This window comes from Sapajus apella, unplaced genomic scaffold (genome assembly GCF_009761245.1).
Source record: "Sapajus apella isolate SASKATOON/1434 unplaced genomic scaffold, GSC_monkey_1.0 scaffold106, whole genome shotgun sequence".
Classification (NCBI taxonomy): domain Eukaryota; kingdom Metazoa; phylum Chordata; class Mammalia; order Primates; family Cebidae; genus Sapajus; species Sapajus apella.
This window is the reverse complement of record NW_022437046.1, coordinates 899945-915741: the sequence shown is the minus strand read 5'-3', so window position 1 is coordinate 915741 and position 15797 is coordinate 899945. Positions and strand designations below refer to the sequence as shown.

General features: G+C 42.8%; 2 protein-coding genes across 8 annotated transcripts in view; one reads left to right on the top strand and one right to left on the bottom strand.

Annotated features, from left to right (window-relative positions):
- Positions 1–14482, bottom strand: part of RNF121 (ring finger protein 121) — a 68697-nt gene extending 54215 nt beyond the window's left edge. The window contains exon 1 of one of the 2 annotated variants that reach the window (XM_032258939.1): positions 14064–14482. In XM_032258939.1, coding sequence (XP_032114830.1) covers positions 14064–14126 — 63 coding nt within the window. In that variant the 5' untranslated portion in view covers positions 14127–14482. Of the gene's footprint in view, positions 1–834; positions 839–14063 lie in introns of those variants that run through there. The other variant, XM_032258940.1, reaches the window with a different exon arrangement.
- A 56-nt stretch (positions 14483–14538) lies between these two features.
- The window catches only part of LOC116537012 (putative short transient receptor potential channel 2-like protein), a 27980-nt gene continuing 26721 nt past the window's right edge, over positions 14539–15797 (top strand). For 3 of the 6 annotated variants that reach the window (XM_032258937.1, XM_032258931.1, XM_032258938.1), the window contains exon 1: positions 14539–14822. The gene's annotated coding sequence lies outside the window, so the exon portion shown is untranslated. Of the gene's footprint in view, positions 14823–14867; positions 15311–15797 lie in introns of those variants that run through there. The other 3 variants (XM_032258935.1, XM_032258932.1, XM_032258936.1) reach the window with 3 other exon arrangements.

Here is a 15797-nt window from a genome sequence, read left to right as displayed (position 1 = left end):
TCACCCCCCACCCGGGAAAAAAAAAAAAAAACCCCCCAAAAAAAAAAAAAAAAAAAAAAGAAAGAAAAAAAAAAAAAACTTAATCTCCAATGCAATCGTATTAAGCGGTGGACGGAACCTTCAGGAGGTGATTAGGTCATCAAGGTATAGACCTCATGAATGGGATTAGCACCCTTAGGAAAGTGGCTTTAGGGAGGCTGTGGTGTCCCTTCCACCATGTGAGGACACTGCAACAAGGAGCGTCTGAAGCACAAAGCCCTTGCCAGACATCGAATCTGTTGGCACTTTGGCTTTAGACTTCCCAGCCTCCAGAACTGTGAGCAATTTTTTTTTTGAGACACTCTCACTATGTCACCTAGACTGGAGTGCAGTGGTGTGACCTCAGCTCACTGCAAACCTCCACCTCCCAGGTTCAAGCGATTCTCCTGCCTCAGCCTCCCAAGTAGTGGGATTACTGGCGCCTGCAACCATGCCCAGCTAATTTTTTATATTTTTAGTAGAAAAAGGATTTCACCTTGTTGGCCAGGCTGGTCTCAAACTCCTGGTCTCAAGTAATCCACCCACCTCGGCCTCCCAAAGTGCTGGGATTACAGGCATGAGCCACTGTACCCGGCCAAATTTCTGTTGTTTAGAAATTACCCAGTCTAAGGTATTTTATTATTAGCAGCCCAAAAGGACCAAACCACTCCCCCCACCCCCATTCCAAAACACTATCATCTCCCATCTGGACTATTACAATAGCCTCCTAACCTCTCATTGAGTCACCTCCTACAATCCATTCTTCTCAAAGCAGCCAGAAAAATCTTTTTAAAAATGTACATCAGCTCATATCACTCCCATTCTCATTATACTCTCAATAAAATTCAACATGTACCAGCAGCTACAAGTCCTTATAAATCTAACCTTGCCAGACTCCTTGACCTCATTCGGCACTATTTTTCTTTGCTAACTATGATCTGTCGCACTGGCTTTTTAGTCCCAGGACATGCCTTGCTCCCTCCCATGCATTTGTACTTGCTTCTGCCTCCACTTGAAACATACCTGCTTCCAAATCTCAAAAGTGCTAGGTCTTCACCATTCAGGTCTTGGTTCAAATAGCAACTCTTCAGAGGCCTTCCATAACCACCCTATTTAAAGTAGCCCTTCTCTTCTAGTCATCTTTATCATATTACATTACTTTTCTCAAAGCACTTTTCACCATCTGGAGTTATCCTGTTTATTTGTTATGTATTCATTAATTGTTTTACCACATTAAAAACCAAACTTAGTATGAGCAAGGACCTCGGTTGTCTTGTTCACTGATGAATTACTGGGACCTAGAAAAATGTCTGACATTGAACTCACAAGTATTTGAAAAAGGAAATAACGAATATATAATACAGACTATAAACTTAATAAATTTTACTGAATACGTGAATGAATTAATTAGGGAGATAAATAGAAAGGGCAAAACACAATAAGGGAAAGCACTGGTACTTAACATTTTTATAACTGCTCACTTTTCTCCAACCTTATTGTCTTTGCTCAAGCTCAGGTCCACATCATCTCACTCCTTTTAATACCTCCTGTTCTTCTTTTCCCAACCTGATCCCTCCAAAAGTAACTTCCAAACTTCAACTAGACTTGATCATTCTGAGACACAGATCTAAACATGCCACTCCTCTGCTCAAGACTCTTCAGTGGCTCCCTACAGCCTAAGCTTTTTAGTACAGTGTCAAAGGGGCCTCTTCAGCCATGTCACGCACTGCTATCCCTTTACATTTTACCTAAACTCCAGTCATACAGAACTTCACACAGTTCCCAGAAGATTCCACGTTGTTCAACATCTCTAAGCCTTGCATATCTTTTCATTTTGCTGGACAGCTCACTCTTCCTTACCTCATTGACTCTGACTATCTATTGAACTCAAACTTAATCCTCAAGAACAAACTCAAGCGTCTTCTCTGTTAAGTCTTTAAGGATTCCCAAAGCAGAGTTAATCACTCCCTCTTTTGCGTCATCACAGTACTTAACACATGCCGACACTATACTACAACGATCTGTTCCCATGTCTGGTTTACAGGTATTGATCGACTTACGACCTATGCAACTTACAACCATTGGACTTTACGACCACAATCGCTAGCCACGACTGCTCCACTGTAGATTTTTGGAAACACTACAACATTTTGATGTGTATCAGGAATATCGCTACCGCCTGGGAGGCTATGATGACAAAGTGCATAAATGGCATCTGGAAAAATTGTGTTAAGCGCTATGTTAATGATTTTGACGGATTTAACAGTGAACATGAACTTGAAACGATTTGGGAAAAAATAGTAAAACTCGCTAAAGACCTTTCTTTGGAGTGTGAAATGGAAGATGTCGCAGAATTGCTAGACAAAGAATCCGGAGAACTTACAAATGAAGAGCTAATCGAACTGGAAGAAGAAAGAGTGGCAGAAGAAGAAAGAAGAGAAGCAGAGAAAGAAGAGGAGGAGCCAGAAAAAAAGTTCACCACTAAGGGATTATCAGATGGTTTATCTTTACTGAATAAACTTCTTACACATTTCGAAGCAATGGACCCAAACATCGAACGATTTGCAAGGATTGAACGGATGGCGCACAATGTGTTTCGTCCGTATCGTGAAATTTATGAAGAAAAAAAGAAACATACAATTCAGACAAAGCTCACCATGTTTATGAAAAAACCAACTCCGGTAACCCCAACTGCTGCCTCAGATGATGACATCAACGATCCGCAGCCAAGCACCAGCGGCCAATAAAATGTTTCATACATGTTTATATATTTTGATATGTTTTGCAATTGGGAAAATGTTTCCTATGGTATTTTTTTACACCTGTATTTTGTATTTTTGTATGCACCTGTATTTTGTAATTTTGCATGTTTTGCAAATATTAAACCACTTGTACCGGTAATGCAGTGTTTTACTTAAACCTGACGAATGTAAAAATAAGAAAAAAAATGGTGTAGAGATGATACAAATGGCATAAAATGAACAAAGAAAATTATGATATATAACAATGAAAGAAAATTATGATAAAATATGACTTAAAGATTTTTATAACATCATTTCACAGTACTGTACATATAGCCTACTCAACTTACGACCAAATCATGTTACGACCGGTCTGTCAGAACCAATTGTGGTCGTAAGTCGAGCACTAGCTGTACCTCACGAGACTATTAATCTCCTGAAAGCAGGAGCCACATCTTCATCTTTGTGTCCCCAGCACAGTATCTGGCATGTATCAGCACTCAATAATTGGTGACTGAAGGAATGAATAAATGTATCCAAACTCCTCGGCCTGGCCTTCAAAAACCACCCTCAGGTTGTTCCAACCTACCTTTTTTAATTTAGCTCTTACTCTTCTCTTACTTGCTAATCACAAATATATACTCATTTCTCAACATTTATTTGGGGCATTCATTCCTGATGCTCTAATAAAATTCAAATCATCCATGAAGGCCCAACTCAAATGGCTCCCTCTCCATGAAATCTTCCCTAGCCATACCAATGAGAGGGACTTTCTTCCCCTACAGTACTTTGATTTTTCTACTGGAAAAAAAACATTTAGTACTTCTTATTTTAGAATTATAGCCACTATCTTTCCAACTGGACTACATCTTATTTTTCTAACTATACTGTAAATTCCCTGAATGCAAGAAACATGGTTTTCCCCTGACCCAAATCCCTAACATAGTGACTTGCACAAAGCATACATTTATCAGTAAATATGTCATTAGAATCATATGCTTAAGGATTGGAGATTTCATGTCTTTATTCCTTCATACATATGCTTTACCTTGGCCTAAACTGGCCTCCTATCAATATGGTAAACTTTTAAGAATCAGCCTAAATGCCATATCCTCTCTGAATTCTTCTCTAACACTCCTGAATAGGCTTAAGCACTCATTCTTCTGTACACCTATGGTATCTTGTACATAATTTATAACTCCACTCATCATACTATATTTTCATTATCACTTGATGGGTTCCTCTCCCAACTAGACCATAACCTCCTTAGAGCAGAGATAGTCTCTTTATCCATTTATTAATTCCCAAGACTAAAAAGAGTACCTGGCATAATTAAGTGCACAATAAATACATAGTGACTTCTGAAAACAGTGAATCCTTCAGGATGGTTAGGAACAGAAAAAGAAAAAAAAGTAAGAAAATAGTGAACCCATGTTATAGTGTAAACCAGCAACAGTGTACACTGTAACATGAAGACAGAGAGTTGCATTACCATGTTCAAATCCCACCTCCACTTACAAGCTGTGTGACCCTGAATAAATTACTTCTCTGTCTCTCAGTTTTTCTCATCTGGAAAATGAAGATCATAACAGCATTAAAACAGAATTAGCTCTTCCTCTTCCAGTAAGCAACCTAAGATGATCTGTGAAAATGGCTATTAACTTAACCCAGCACACCCCACAAAATCATGCAAATCAAGATATTAAAAACCTCATATTCACTTTAAGGAGACTCAAGAAACTGCCCAGGCCAATGGGGTGCAGGGAGGTTGGGGGGTATGCAAATCCAGAAAGCCACAAAGTATCTGAAGGATGTCACTTTATAGAAGCAATGTAAACCAATCCATTGTTACAACTGTGGAGTCAGTAAATGTGCCTAAGCCAAACAGTGAGGCTGGGCACACGATTGGTAGCCCAAAAAGAGTGAATTTTTGCTGTACAAGCTTTAAAATGCAGAGTAATGCTGAACTTTAGAGTTTAGATGAGCCAGGCATGGTGACTCACCTGTAATCCCAGCACTTTGGGAGACCAAGGTGGGCAGACCACCTGAGGTAAGGAGTTCGAGATCAGCCTGGCCAACATGGTGAACCTCCGTCTCTACAAAAATACAAAAATTAGCCAGGCATGATGTCGGGTGCCTGTAATCCCAGCTACTGGGGAGGCTGAGGTGGGAAAATCACTTGAACTCAGGAGGCAGAGGTTGCAGTGAACCGAGATCACACCATTGCACTCCAGCCAGGGCAACAGAGCGAGGCTCCGTCTCAAAGGAAAACAAAACTAAAAAAAAGGGTTTAGGTGTATTAATAGATTATCTAGTCATCGAACACATCCAGGTGCATGAGGCACCCAAGATGCACTGCCATACTTACAGAGCTCAAGACCAAATTAACGTAGACGTGAGCGCCCCTGCCACAGAGATGATCCTTACCAAAAAAGGAAAAAATGTTGCTTAACCAGAAGAGGTGGTTGCACAGAAGAAACTGATGAAACAAAAACTTACGGTAGGAGAATAAATTCAGGATAAAATAAATTCAAATAAAAGGTTTCTTAAAAGAATTAAGAAGTTATACATGTAAAATGCTTAGTTTACTGCCTGGCACATGGTATGCACTAAAAAAGTTAGCTATTATTGTTATAGTTAAAACAGGAGAAAAGGCTTTCTGCAGGGCACTAAATGACAAGCTCAGAGACAATTAGGCTCAATCCTACGGGCAACAGGGAGGAAAATGTTACATGAGGCTTCTAAGTAACAGAATGCATTGAGTTATTGATAACACCCTGTGAAAGGAGGACAAAATGAACCAAAAACTTTGGCAAGGCTTATGCTCTCTGCTTCCCTTTTTCCCAGTTTCTCTCTAGCTGCCCGTGGCCAAAAGCCCATGGCCATGATCCAGCATCCTCTTGGGAAAGCTGCACTTTAGAGGGAACTAATGAGCTTGTGTTTACCTACAGATTTTTCTCTGAGGAGTAGAGGTAACAAATGACTTCAAGAAGGGAAAACAAAAAGAAGTAACATGGAGATGAGAAATGGCACTAGATGGATTATGCTGGGTTGGCTTCCACGGAGTAAGCTTTCAGACCAAACAAAGCCAGGGGTACTGGGCCTACATCCCCCAGAGGCATTCTCTGGCAGTGTTAGTGCCATGGCAAGTCAGAGATGCAAAAAAGCAGAATCTGGGAAAAGGTACAATGAGGACTAAAAAGTTGAAGCAATACAGAAATAAGAATCGAATCCAATCTGAAGGACACTGCAACAGAGGCATTCAAAGGAATAGGCTGACCATGGAACAATTAGCTCGCTATCATTGGAGGGGTTCACATACACACTGCTGACCATTTTTGGGGGACGTTCAACATGGGTGTATGGACTAGATTTAAGACACAAGTTCAAATACAAAAATTAGGTGTGGGTGGTGGCGGTGCCTGTAATCCCAGCAACTCCACAGGCTGAGGAAGGAGAATCGCTTGAACCCAGGAGGCGGAGGTCGCAGTGAGCAAAGATCATACCACTCTACTCCAGCGTGGGTGAACAGAGAGAGACTCCATCTCAAAACAAGAAAAAAAAAATTCAAGTTCAATAAATATCTGAATAACTACTCCATGCTAGTCACTGTGTAAGATTAGGTGCTGAAAATACAGAGATGAAAAAAATGATAATGTGCAGTCAGTCCCCTCAAGGATAATGTACAGTCCCGCCTAATGGAAGAGACAATATGACATGGTAAGCGCTAACGGAAATCTGTACAGGGCTCTATGGGAGCAGAAAGCAGTGCCAATGACTCACTGGTAAGGAGTAATGTGGCATTAATTTAAATGAATCCAATAAAAATATTTCATAAGCAGTTTACAAACAAATACTGGTAGGGGATATTATGTTATTTCCAGAACAGACAGTACACGGTCTAGTCAACCTTTGCAAGTTAGTCAACATTCCCTTTTTCCTTAACAGAATCCACACCTACAAGCATTCTCATTCATTCAGTAAATATATTGATATGAGCTATGTGCCAAGCACTGATCAAGGCACTGAGGAATGTACAAAGATGAGATAGTCCTTGCACTCAAAGAATGAAAATATTCCTCTTCATCTTCACCTTTCCTTCCCGTCTCTCCTAACCCCTTTACTGACCAATTGATATCTTAAATTCCTTCTGGAAGTAGATGAGTTATTAAATCATAACAAAGAAGCGACCTGCAAAAAAAAGCAAAGGTGAGCTGGGGATGACAGGAATTGGAATTGGAATTCAAATGGGAATCTGCCAGGGTATCTGTCAGAGCATGAGGCTCTGACTGCATTCCAAAGTCAAAGGCGGTGGAATTACAGGTTATATGTAAGCCTTTTTGTCTACTCCTTCCCCGTCACCATTTTTTCTTCTGTCATCCCAATATTAATTATTAGCATAGATTACTAAGAATAATTATATACCAGGCACAGCAGCTCACACCTGTAATCCCAGCACTTTGGAAGGCCAAGGAGGGTGGATCATGAGGTCAGGAGATCGAGACCATCGTGAAACTAAAAATACAAAAAATTAGCCGGGCGTGGTGGCATGCACCTGTAGTCCCAGCTACTTGGGAGGCTGAGGCAGGAGAATCGCTTGAACTCAGGAGACGGAAGTTGCAGTGAGCCAAGATCACACCACTGTACTCCAGTCTGGGCAATAAAGCAAGACTCCTTATCAAAAAAAAAGAAAAATTATACCTTCATTCAATAAGTCATTCACTAGTATTTACTGAGTACCTGATGAGAGTTATAAGAAACATGGCCAAAATAAAACTCTGGGATCCAAGTCTTTCAAAGCTGCAAGAGATCTCAAAGGTCACCTAGTCCAAACCTATCATTTCACAGATGAAAAACTGAGGTACAGAAAAACTGGAATCATTCCTGAGTTCACATATTAACACATTTATTGAGTCATACTCTATGCCAGGCACAAGGGAATATAAGAATGAATAGCCCTTCTTTTCAAGGAGAACACAATGTGGTGAGAAAGACAAACAACATGACTCCAGTTAAATCACCTCCAGAAAGGAAGACCCAAATGTACACAATGGAAATGTCTAGGGTAGAACAGGATGGGCAGTACAGAGTACTCATACTGTCCATTGTGGTTAACAGCACAAGCACTGAAGTAGTCTTGGATTTGAACCCCAGTTCTGTCACTTACCTGGCTGTATAACATTGGGCAAGTTACTTAAATTCTCCATGCCTCAGTTTCCACATCTACAGAACGGGATAATAATAGTACATATCTTATAAGGTCATGGCATTAAATTCAACAATGAATCTAACGTCCCGGCACAGTGGCTCATTCCTGTAATCCAAACACTTTGAGAGGCCAAGGCAGGCGGATCGCTTGAGTCCAGGAGTTCAAGACCAGCCTGAGCAACACGGTGAAACTGTCTCTACAAAAAATTAGCCACATACGTTGGTGCACACCTGTGGTCCCAGCTATTTGGCAGGCTGAGGTGGGAGAATCGTTTGCGCCTAGGAGGCTGAGGTTGCACTAAGCAAAGATCGCTCCACTGTAGTCCAGCCTGGGTGACAGAGCAAGGCTGTCTCAAAAAAAAAAAAAAAAAAAAAAAAAAGGAATGCATCTAAAACACGTGGCACAGGACTTGGTACAGAATAAGTAATCTATATTATTTCACCCTCAGCACTCTCCCTCAGCACTCTTTTCTGCTAAGCCCTGGCCTCAGAATCCTTCTCAACACAGGCTTCTAAGCATCTATGATCAGGTGGCTGTCTCTGAGATAAAACAAGTCTGCTATTCCTAGTCTAGAATATAAGCCCACTGTTTACTACTCTATGTTTTTTTCCCCACTACACTATGCCACCACTCGTTTTACATGCCTAAAAAAATCCAGAGGTAGTCAGATATCCAAGATTAAACTTCAGTCACATATGCCTTGATCCCTCAATAAGATCTTGGCTTGGACCAAAAATATCTAGAGAAAAAAATCCCTGGCAACAAGGAACATTTACTAAATGTCTATAGGGAGACGACCACAGGAGAAAGAACAAACACTCAAAAAATAGTGATAACTGCCTGAAGAAGCAAGGGATGGGAACTTCCACAGTCTGCCTGCTGTGGGTTTACGAACCTAGCTGGGAAGAGGAGATGTAATACTGACTGCCACTACCTCCTTGATGTACCCACTGTACCCATCCCACTATCACAGCACCTGTGACACATTTTGCATGTATTTATCACTCTACTCATACCAGTGTGTGAACTTTTTGAGGGCAATTATCACACTTTATCTATCTTGGTATTATCAGGCACACCAAAGTGGCTGGCACACAAGGTGTTTCAGAAGTTTGAGGACTCAGTTGAGAATGAGGAAACAAACTTAAACAGAGACAACCATAAAAGGCAGGGGAGAAAGGTATCAGTGTAGATCAGAATAGTCCAAGAAGCCAAGGGAACTAGAACCTTAAAGGGCAGGTAGAATTTCGAAAGGCAGTAAGGGAAAAGAAAGGTATTCTAGGCAGACAGGACAGCACCAACAACACCTGGCAGTAATGAGAAACAGTACAGAGAGGGCTGGAGCCAAGAAGAGTTAGAGACGATTTCATCCAATAATTCAATTCTCATAGGAATATTGTAAACATTTAATTAAAAAGCATACTGTATACTATTAGGCAGAGGAGCTGGCAAATCACAAACATCCAATCTAGTACAATTCCTCTCTTTCAACAGGAAAAAAACAGGGCCAAAGAGAGGTAAATTATTCACTTGAGGCAATAATATTAATACTTCAAGTTAGCTGCCGGCTAGAATACCTGCTTTGAACTTCAGCTTGAGCTGGAAATTCCTCACTGATCTGCATGATCTCACATCATTTTGGCAGATAAACAGGTCTTGGGAGTGGACACATTCAGATTCACAGGCACTAGCCAGACAATGCCCTGGCTGGCCCTATTGGGTATTAAAGTGTTTTTCTACCTCAATTCCCACGCTAGCTTTCTGTGCCAAAAAGATGCATCTAATTCCTCTCAGAGGTTGGCTGGCCTCCCCTTTGAGGGGGGAAATCACTGCCTCCAGGAATAGATTGGCTTCTGGGGCACCTAACTGGTACCCACATCTTATCCTACTAGCATCTCTAGCATGCTGTACTTTGGCAGGCTGAGAGACAGAACTGAGCTTAGGCAGTCATTACGGCCAGTTTAACACCTGACCTGAGTTGGCTAGGCCCATCTCTCTCTCTCTTCTCCTTAACTACCAATGGGCTAATCATTCCTCCTAAACAGGGGTTCAGCAGAATCCAGTTATCAGTAAGTTAAAGAACCTGTATGGAAAAACTAATATTCTTTTGATTAACCCTCATTTTGATCCTCTCAGGGATGAAATGCTGCTTTACGTTTTGAAAATGGAACTTTTGGCTGAGCATGGTGGCTCACACCAATAATCCCAGCACTTTGTGAGGCTGAGACAGGAGGATCACCTGAGGTCAGGAGTTTGAGACCAGCGTGGCCAACATGGTAAAACCCTGTCTCTACTAAAAACACAAAAATTAGCTAGGCATGGTGGTGGGCACCTGTAATCCAAGCTACTTGGGAGGCTGAGACAGGAGAATTGCCTGAACCAGGAGGCGGAAGTTGCAGTGAGCCAAGACCGTGCCATTGCACTCCAGCCTGGGCAAGAAGGGCGAAACTCCGTCTCAAAAACAAAAAGAAAAAAGAAAATGGAACTTTTGTACATGAAGAAAAGGGTTTGGGTCTTTAGAATAGAAGAGAAACACTCTGGAATCTGGAAATGTGGGTTTAAGTGTTTGTGACACCACCTGGTAGTCTCAAAACCCTTGGCGTATCTCAAATCCTCTGAACCTCAGCTTCCTCAATCACAAATAGGGAATACTAATAAAACCTTCCTCACAAATGTGAGATTCAAAATGCTCTTTTGAATCACAGCCACTTATCATAGTATCAATGTTTACATATAATTAAGACTATACAATTTTAAATTACCTACCCCTAAAGCACAAATAGTGGAGTAAGAAATGGAACCCAGGAGCTCAGATAGCATAGGCCAACCTCAGTATAGCTTAGGCAGGCCTGGATCAGCAGCTGTACTTCCCCACTCACAAACTGTGGAATCCTAGGAAAGTTCCTTAGCCTCTCTGAGCCTCAGTATCATTTATCAAATGGGGTTAACTCCATCTAATTCTCAGGCCGACTGTTAGTAATAAATAAGATGATGCAGGTAAAGGGTTTTAAACAGAGGCTGCTGTATGGCAAGGGCTGAATAAACAGTAGCCTTTTCTACTGGTAGCTCTTTTCCCAAGTCCTCTTTTCTATTTATTCCTCTAAAGGAAGAAGCCGTTAACAAAGCCTAAATTACCTGTCAACTTCTAGAGAAAGCATTAATGAAACCAGACAAAAAAAGAGAAAAGGAATATGAATGAATGCTATTCCAAATTATGTATCATGCTAATAGCATCTAATATTGGAAAACACAGGTATAATATCCTATATTCCCAAGAAGTAGAAACTCCAACTTAGCCAGGCTACCTATTACCCTATTAAAATCTGGGCTCCACAATAGAGTCTATCAATCAAACAAAGTGCTACAGAGAAGGTAACGCTGACGCCACATGTAAACCACTGCTCTTTCGTAAACCCAACCTTTTTCAGCTCAAACCCATCTCTATCATAAAGACTTTACCGACTCCCCCTAGCAGACTCAAAGCGCTTATCTCTTGTGCCCCACTGCATTTGTTACACGTCTCCATTACAGCAATTATCTAGTATTATAATATGCTATTTGCATGTCTCTTCACTCAGCTGTAAATTGGTAAAGATACTGTTTTACTTATCTTTGAATTCTCAGTGCATGACACACGGTAGACCCCATAATTACATGTTAAATGATGAATTTCACCTTCTCTTTCACCTTCTCTTTGCAGGTAAGGCTGCAAAGAAACAGCTGGAGAGGCCTGGCGTGGTGGCTCACACCTGTAATCCAAGCTCTTTGGAGGCCAAGGCGGGTGGATCACCTGAGGTTGGGAGTTCAACACCAGCCTGGCCAACATGGTGAAACCTTGTCTTAAAAAAAAAGAAACAGCTGGAGAGACATTAGTAGAAACTTGAATACAAACTAAGGCCCGACCAGACCTCTGTTATTTTTGCAGCTTGAAGGGATGACTGTTCCTGCTTCTCATAGCTTACTTTCTCAAACATACAACAACAAAAAAGATAGAACCAGTCCACGCAGCATTTCCAGACAACAAATCATACTTTTTCTCAGAAAATGAAACAAGTAACAAGGTTTCTTGGATGAATGCTAGTGGTTTCATAAAAAGTTAACTTCTAGGCATGATACTCTGCAAAATCTATTATACTACTAGAAGCCCTTCAGTCCTTAAAACAATAAAGAAAAGCTAAGAAACAAAATTTAAAAGTATCCAAATGAAAATGTTATTTTCTTGGCCAGGTGTGGTGGCTCATGCCTATAATCCCAGCACTTTGAGAGGACAAGGCGGGCAGATCACCTGAGGTCAGGAGTTCGAGGCCAGCCTGACCAACATGGAGAAACCCCCGTCTTGACTAAAAACACAAAAAATTAGCCGGGTGTGGTGGCGCATGCTTGTAATCCCAGCTACTCGGGAGGCTGAGGCAGGAGAATCGCTTGAACCTGGGAGGCAGCGGTTACAATGAGCCGAGATCATACCATTGCACCACAGCCTGGGCAATAAGATAGAAACTCCATCTCAAAAGAAAAGAAAATGTTATTTTCTCTTCTGCCAAAACTTCTGCTTTTTATCTTGATGAACCTTGACATATGTAACTAAAGCTTTCTTTGAGATATACATAAATGTCTCAAGGGAGAGCCCATAAATAAGAACTTCAATACAGTATTTACCCTTTCCAAAGTGCCTTCAAATATATCTCAATGAACCACAGCCAACTGTAATCACAGAAAAGTAAAAGCTAGGAAGGATCTTGGAGGTCATTTCCATAATCACCCCACCTAACCAACCAACACCTGTAGTCTCTAGTGATTGGGAGGCAGAGGACTACAACGTTTCTTTAAAAATTCCCCTGCTGTGATCACCTGTCGATTTCTCAGTCTCTTCCTCCTATCTTAATGATCCCAATCAGGTAATCCAACTCCTCCAGCTCATCCCACTACCAAGCAACAGTCTTCTTGCTTCCTAAGTCCACTTCTCCCTTTCTCTGAACCTCATCTTCAGTCATCCCCAATCCTCACCACTCTTCCCCCACCCAAGGGGCCTCTCAGACTCTGACCCCTCAGAGATCTCACTGGTTCTATCTCTGACAACCAATTCCCTTCCTCCTATTCCTTTTTGCCGTCTTTGTCCATATGCTGGCATATGCAAGATCACAAACGCCTCTAGCTATCAATTCTACAGCTTCAGAATCTTTTCATTTTCCTTTCTCACCCTACTAGACAGGTAAAGAGGACATACAATCTCAAGGAGCTCACCTTCAAGGAACTCTTAAGTCTAGAAGGAGAGAGAGACACTTATTTATCATTTAAGACTCAGCAACTACGGGAGCCTTCCCTATCCCAAGCTGAACTGTTGCACTCTTCTCAGTGTCACGATTATGCCTCTAATGCAATACCTAGTCTTCTTGTCTGTCTCCCACCACTAGACTGTGGGCTCTTCAACGGATGCACCCTTTGTCTTCCTAGCACTTGGCCCACGACCCGGAGCAAAGGTCACACTTAATGTTCATTAAGTGAATAAATGCACGAATTCAGGCAGACAATCATTCATTCATCCACCTATTCCTTCATTCGTTGACCAAAACTTTACTGAGCCCGCATTAGATACAAGTCTTAGAATGTAAGGATAAATAAAACAGTTCCTACTTTAAGATAACTCAAAGCTATACTACCAATGGATTAGCCCTCTTTTCCGGTCTGTGTCCCCAACCCCCATCCTAGGCTTAGACAGAGTCCTCTCTCACAGTGGAAGCTCGGCCTTCCCCTGCAAAAATTCACGCCCCTCCGACTCAAACTACCTCTCAGCCCTTCAGTCCTACCCTAAGACCCCCAGCTAGTAATCGCAAAATCTTAACACACCCACCCCTCCGACCTCTCTATCCTCCATCTCCACCCCTGAGGCTAAAGCAAGTCTTCCACTCCCAAGGCCGCCTCGGAGTCCCCAAGTCAGGAGTGCCTCTGACTTCCCTCTCCACGCACCCGCCCCCTAATCAGCTCCTTCCCTCTCAGGATCTTTCTCATCTCTCCTAAGACCCCTTCCTCCCGACACCTCACTGCCCCTCCCCTCAAGCTTCAGGCTGAGTCTCTCCTCGTCTCTCAACTCCGCTTACCTCATCCATCTCCCGTTCCCCAGCAGCACCACCTCCAACCTCAACCTCCACCACTGCCGCCATCTTCACGGCTCGCCCCCTCACCGCAGTCCCCGCGCGAGCCAGCTGCTTCCGCCGCTCAAGTGCTCCTAGCCAATGGGCGGCTTGGGCTTCAGCAGAGGGGGCGGGGCATCAAAACAGGCGGAGACTATCAGGGATCAGGAGGTTATCTACCTGCTGCACGTTTCAGGATCAAGGAGAGAGGAGTCCCGTGCCCTTCCAAGCTTCAGCAAGGGAGCATTCTTGGAAAATGAGAAATTTGAATCGCATTGTTCTCCGTGCGACTATTTAACCAGTTCTTCTCTTTGGAGCGCCAAATGGGAGCGTTCCTAAACGGGCAACTTTCGCGACGCTCCCTCAGTCTCGGCTCCGTGGAGCTAGACGTGCGGACCAGGAACTACGTTTCCCAAGCTGCACTGAGGCTGACCCAGAAGTTTAAATTCCGCTCCCTCTACGAAAGAATTGTAGTGAGTGAAAATAAACATTAAAACACACGCAAATGTATTTTCCTGGCTGCAGCACCTGCCTTCTTGCCTCGGTAGGAATCACTTTCAAAAACAGCAGCTTCTTGAAGCCCCAGAATGCATTCCTGTGCTACGGAAGGCGGAAGAGTGGCTCTCGGGGTCAGAAGGCGAAGGTCAGAGGGCCGAATTGGCGGGAGAAGAGATTGGTGGTCCACGATCCGAGGCAATGGTGGCTCCTTGAGGTCCACGGTCCCGGGTGAGGGGCGTTGGAATTTGTTGATGGGGAGGGGAGTGGCCGAGAGGGAGGAGTGGGTGGTCATCAAGGAAATGTACGGAGCAGCCTGTTCCGATGAACCGTGGAAGCAGCGATGCGACTTGAGCTCCTGAAACAGAGCTCAAGAGCCTTGTGGGTGGGACCTCCATGGCCCCCACATACAGCTTCTTACTTATGCTGTCAGGCGACTTCACACATCTCGGCACACTTTTCTACACCACATCCTGCGTCCCCAGTTCCTACCTTACCCTCCTTTTTATACACCATTCACTGCCCCATCCCCACGTATACCTTCGTAACTGACTTTTCAACACCCTGTGAACTCGTTACCTTGCAATGCTGTAGCTCCAGCTCACACGCCTCTGGGCATCTGCCTGGATCTGTCTGGTGAAAGAAACTAGGATGGCCTGTGAGCCCATAGAACCCCTAGAAAAGTCAGCTTTATATTGGGACCAACGGGAAATTACAGGGTATTGTTTACATCATCTACGGGCATCTCGTTTACTTAAAAATAACTATTTTTATTTTACAAAACTTAATAGGGAAATATTATAAAAACTGTACACCCATCACCCTAAATTGACTATTGACATTATGATGTGTTTGCATACTCATTTTTTAAAAGCTAGACAATACAATGAAAGTTAAGTTTGGCCAGGCACGGTGGCTCACGCCTGTAATCCAGCACTTTGGGAGGCCAAGGCAGATGGATCACAAAATCAGTTCAAGAGCAGCCTGGCCAACATAGCAAAATCCTGTCTCTACTAAAAATACAAAAAAAAATTTAGCTGGGCATGGTGGCGGGCACCTGTAATCCCAGCTACTTGGGAAGCTGAGGCAGGAGAATGGCTTGAACCCGGGAGGCGGAGGCTGCATTGAGCCTAGTTCGGGCCACTGCACTCCAGCCTGGGCGTCACAGCAAGACTCTGCCTCAGAAAAAAAAAAAAAAAAAAAAAA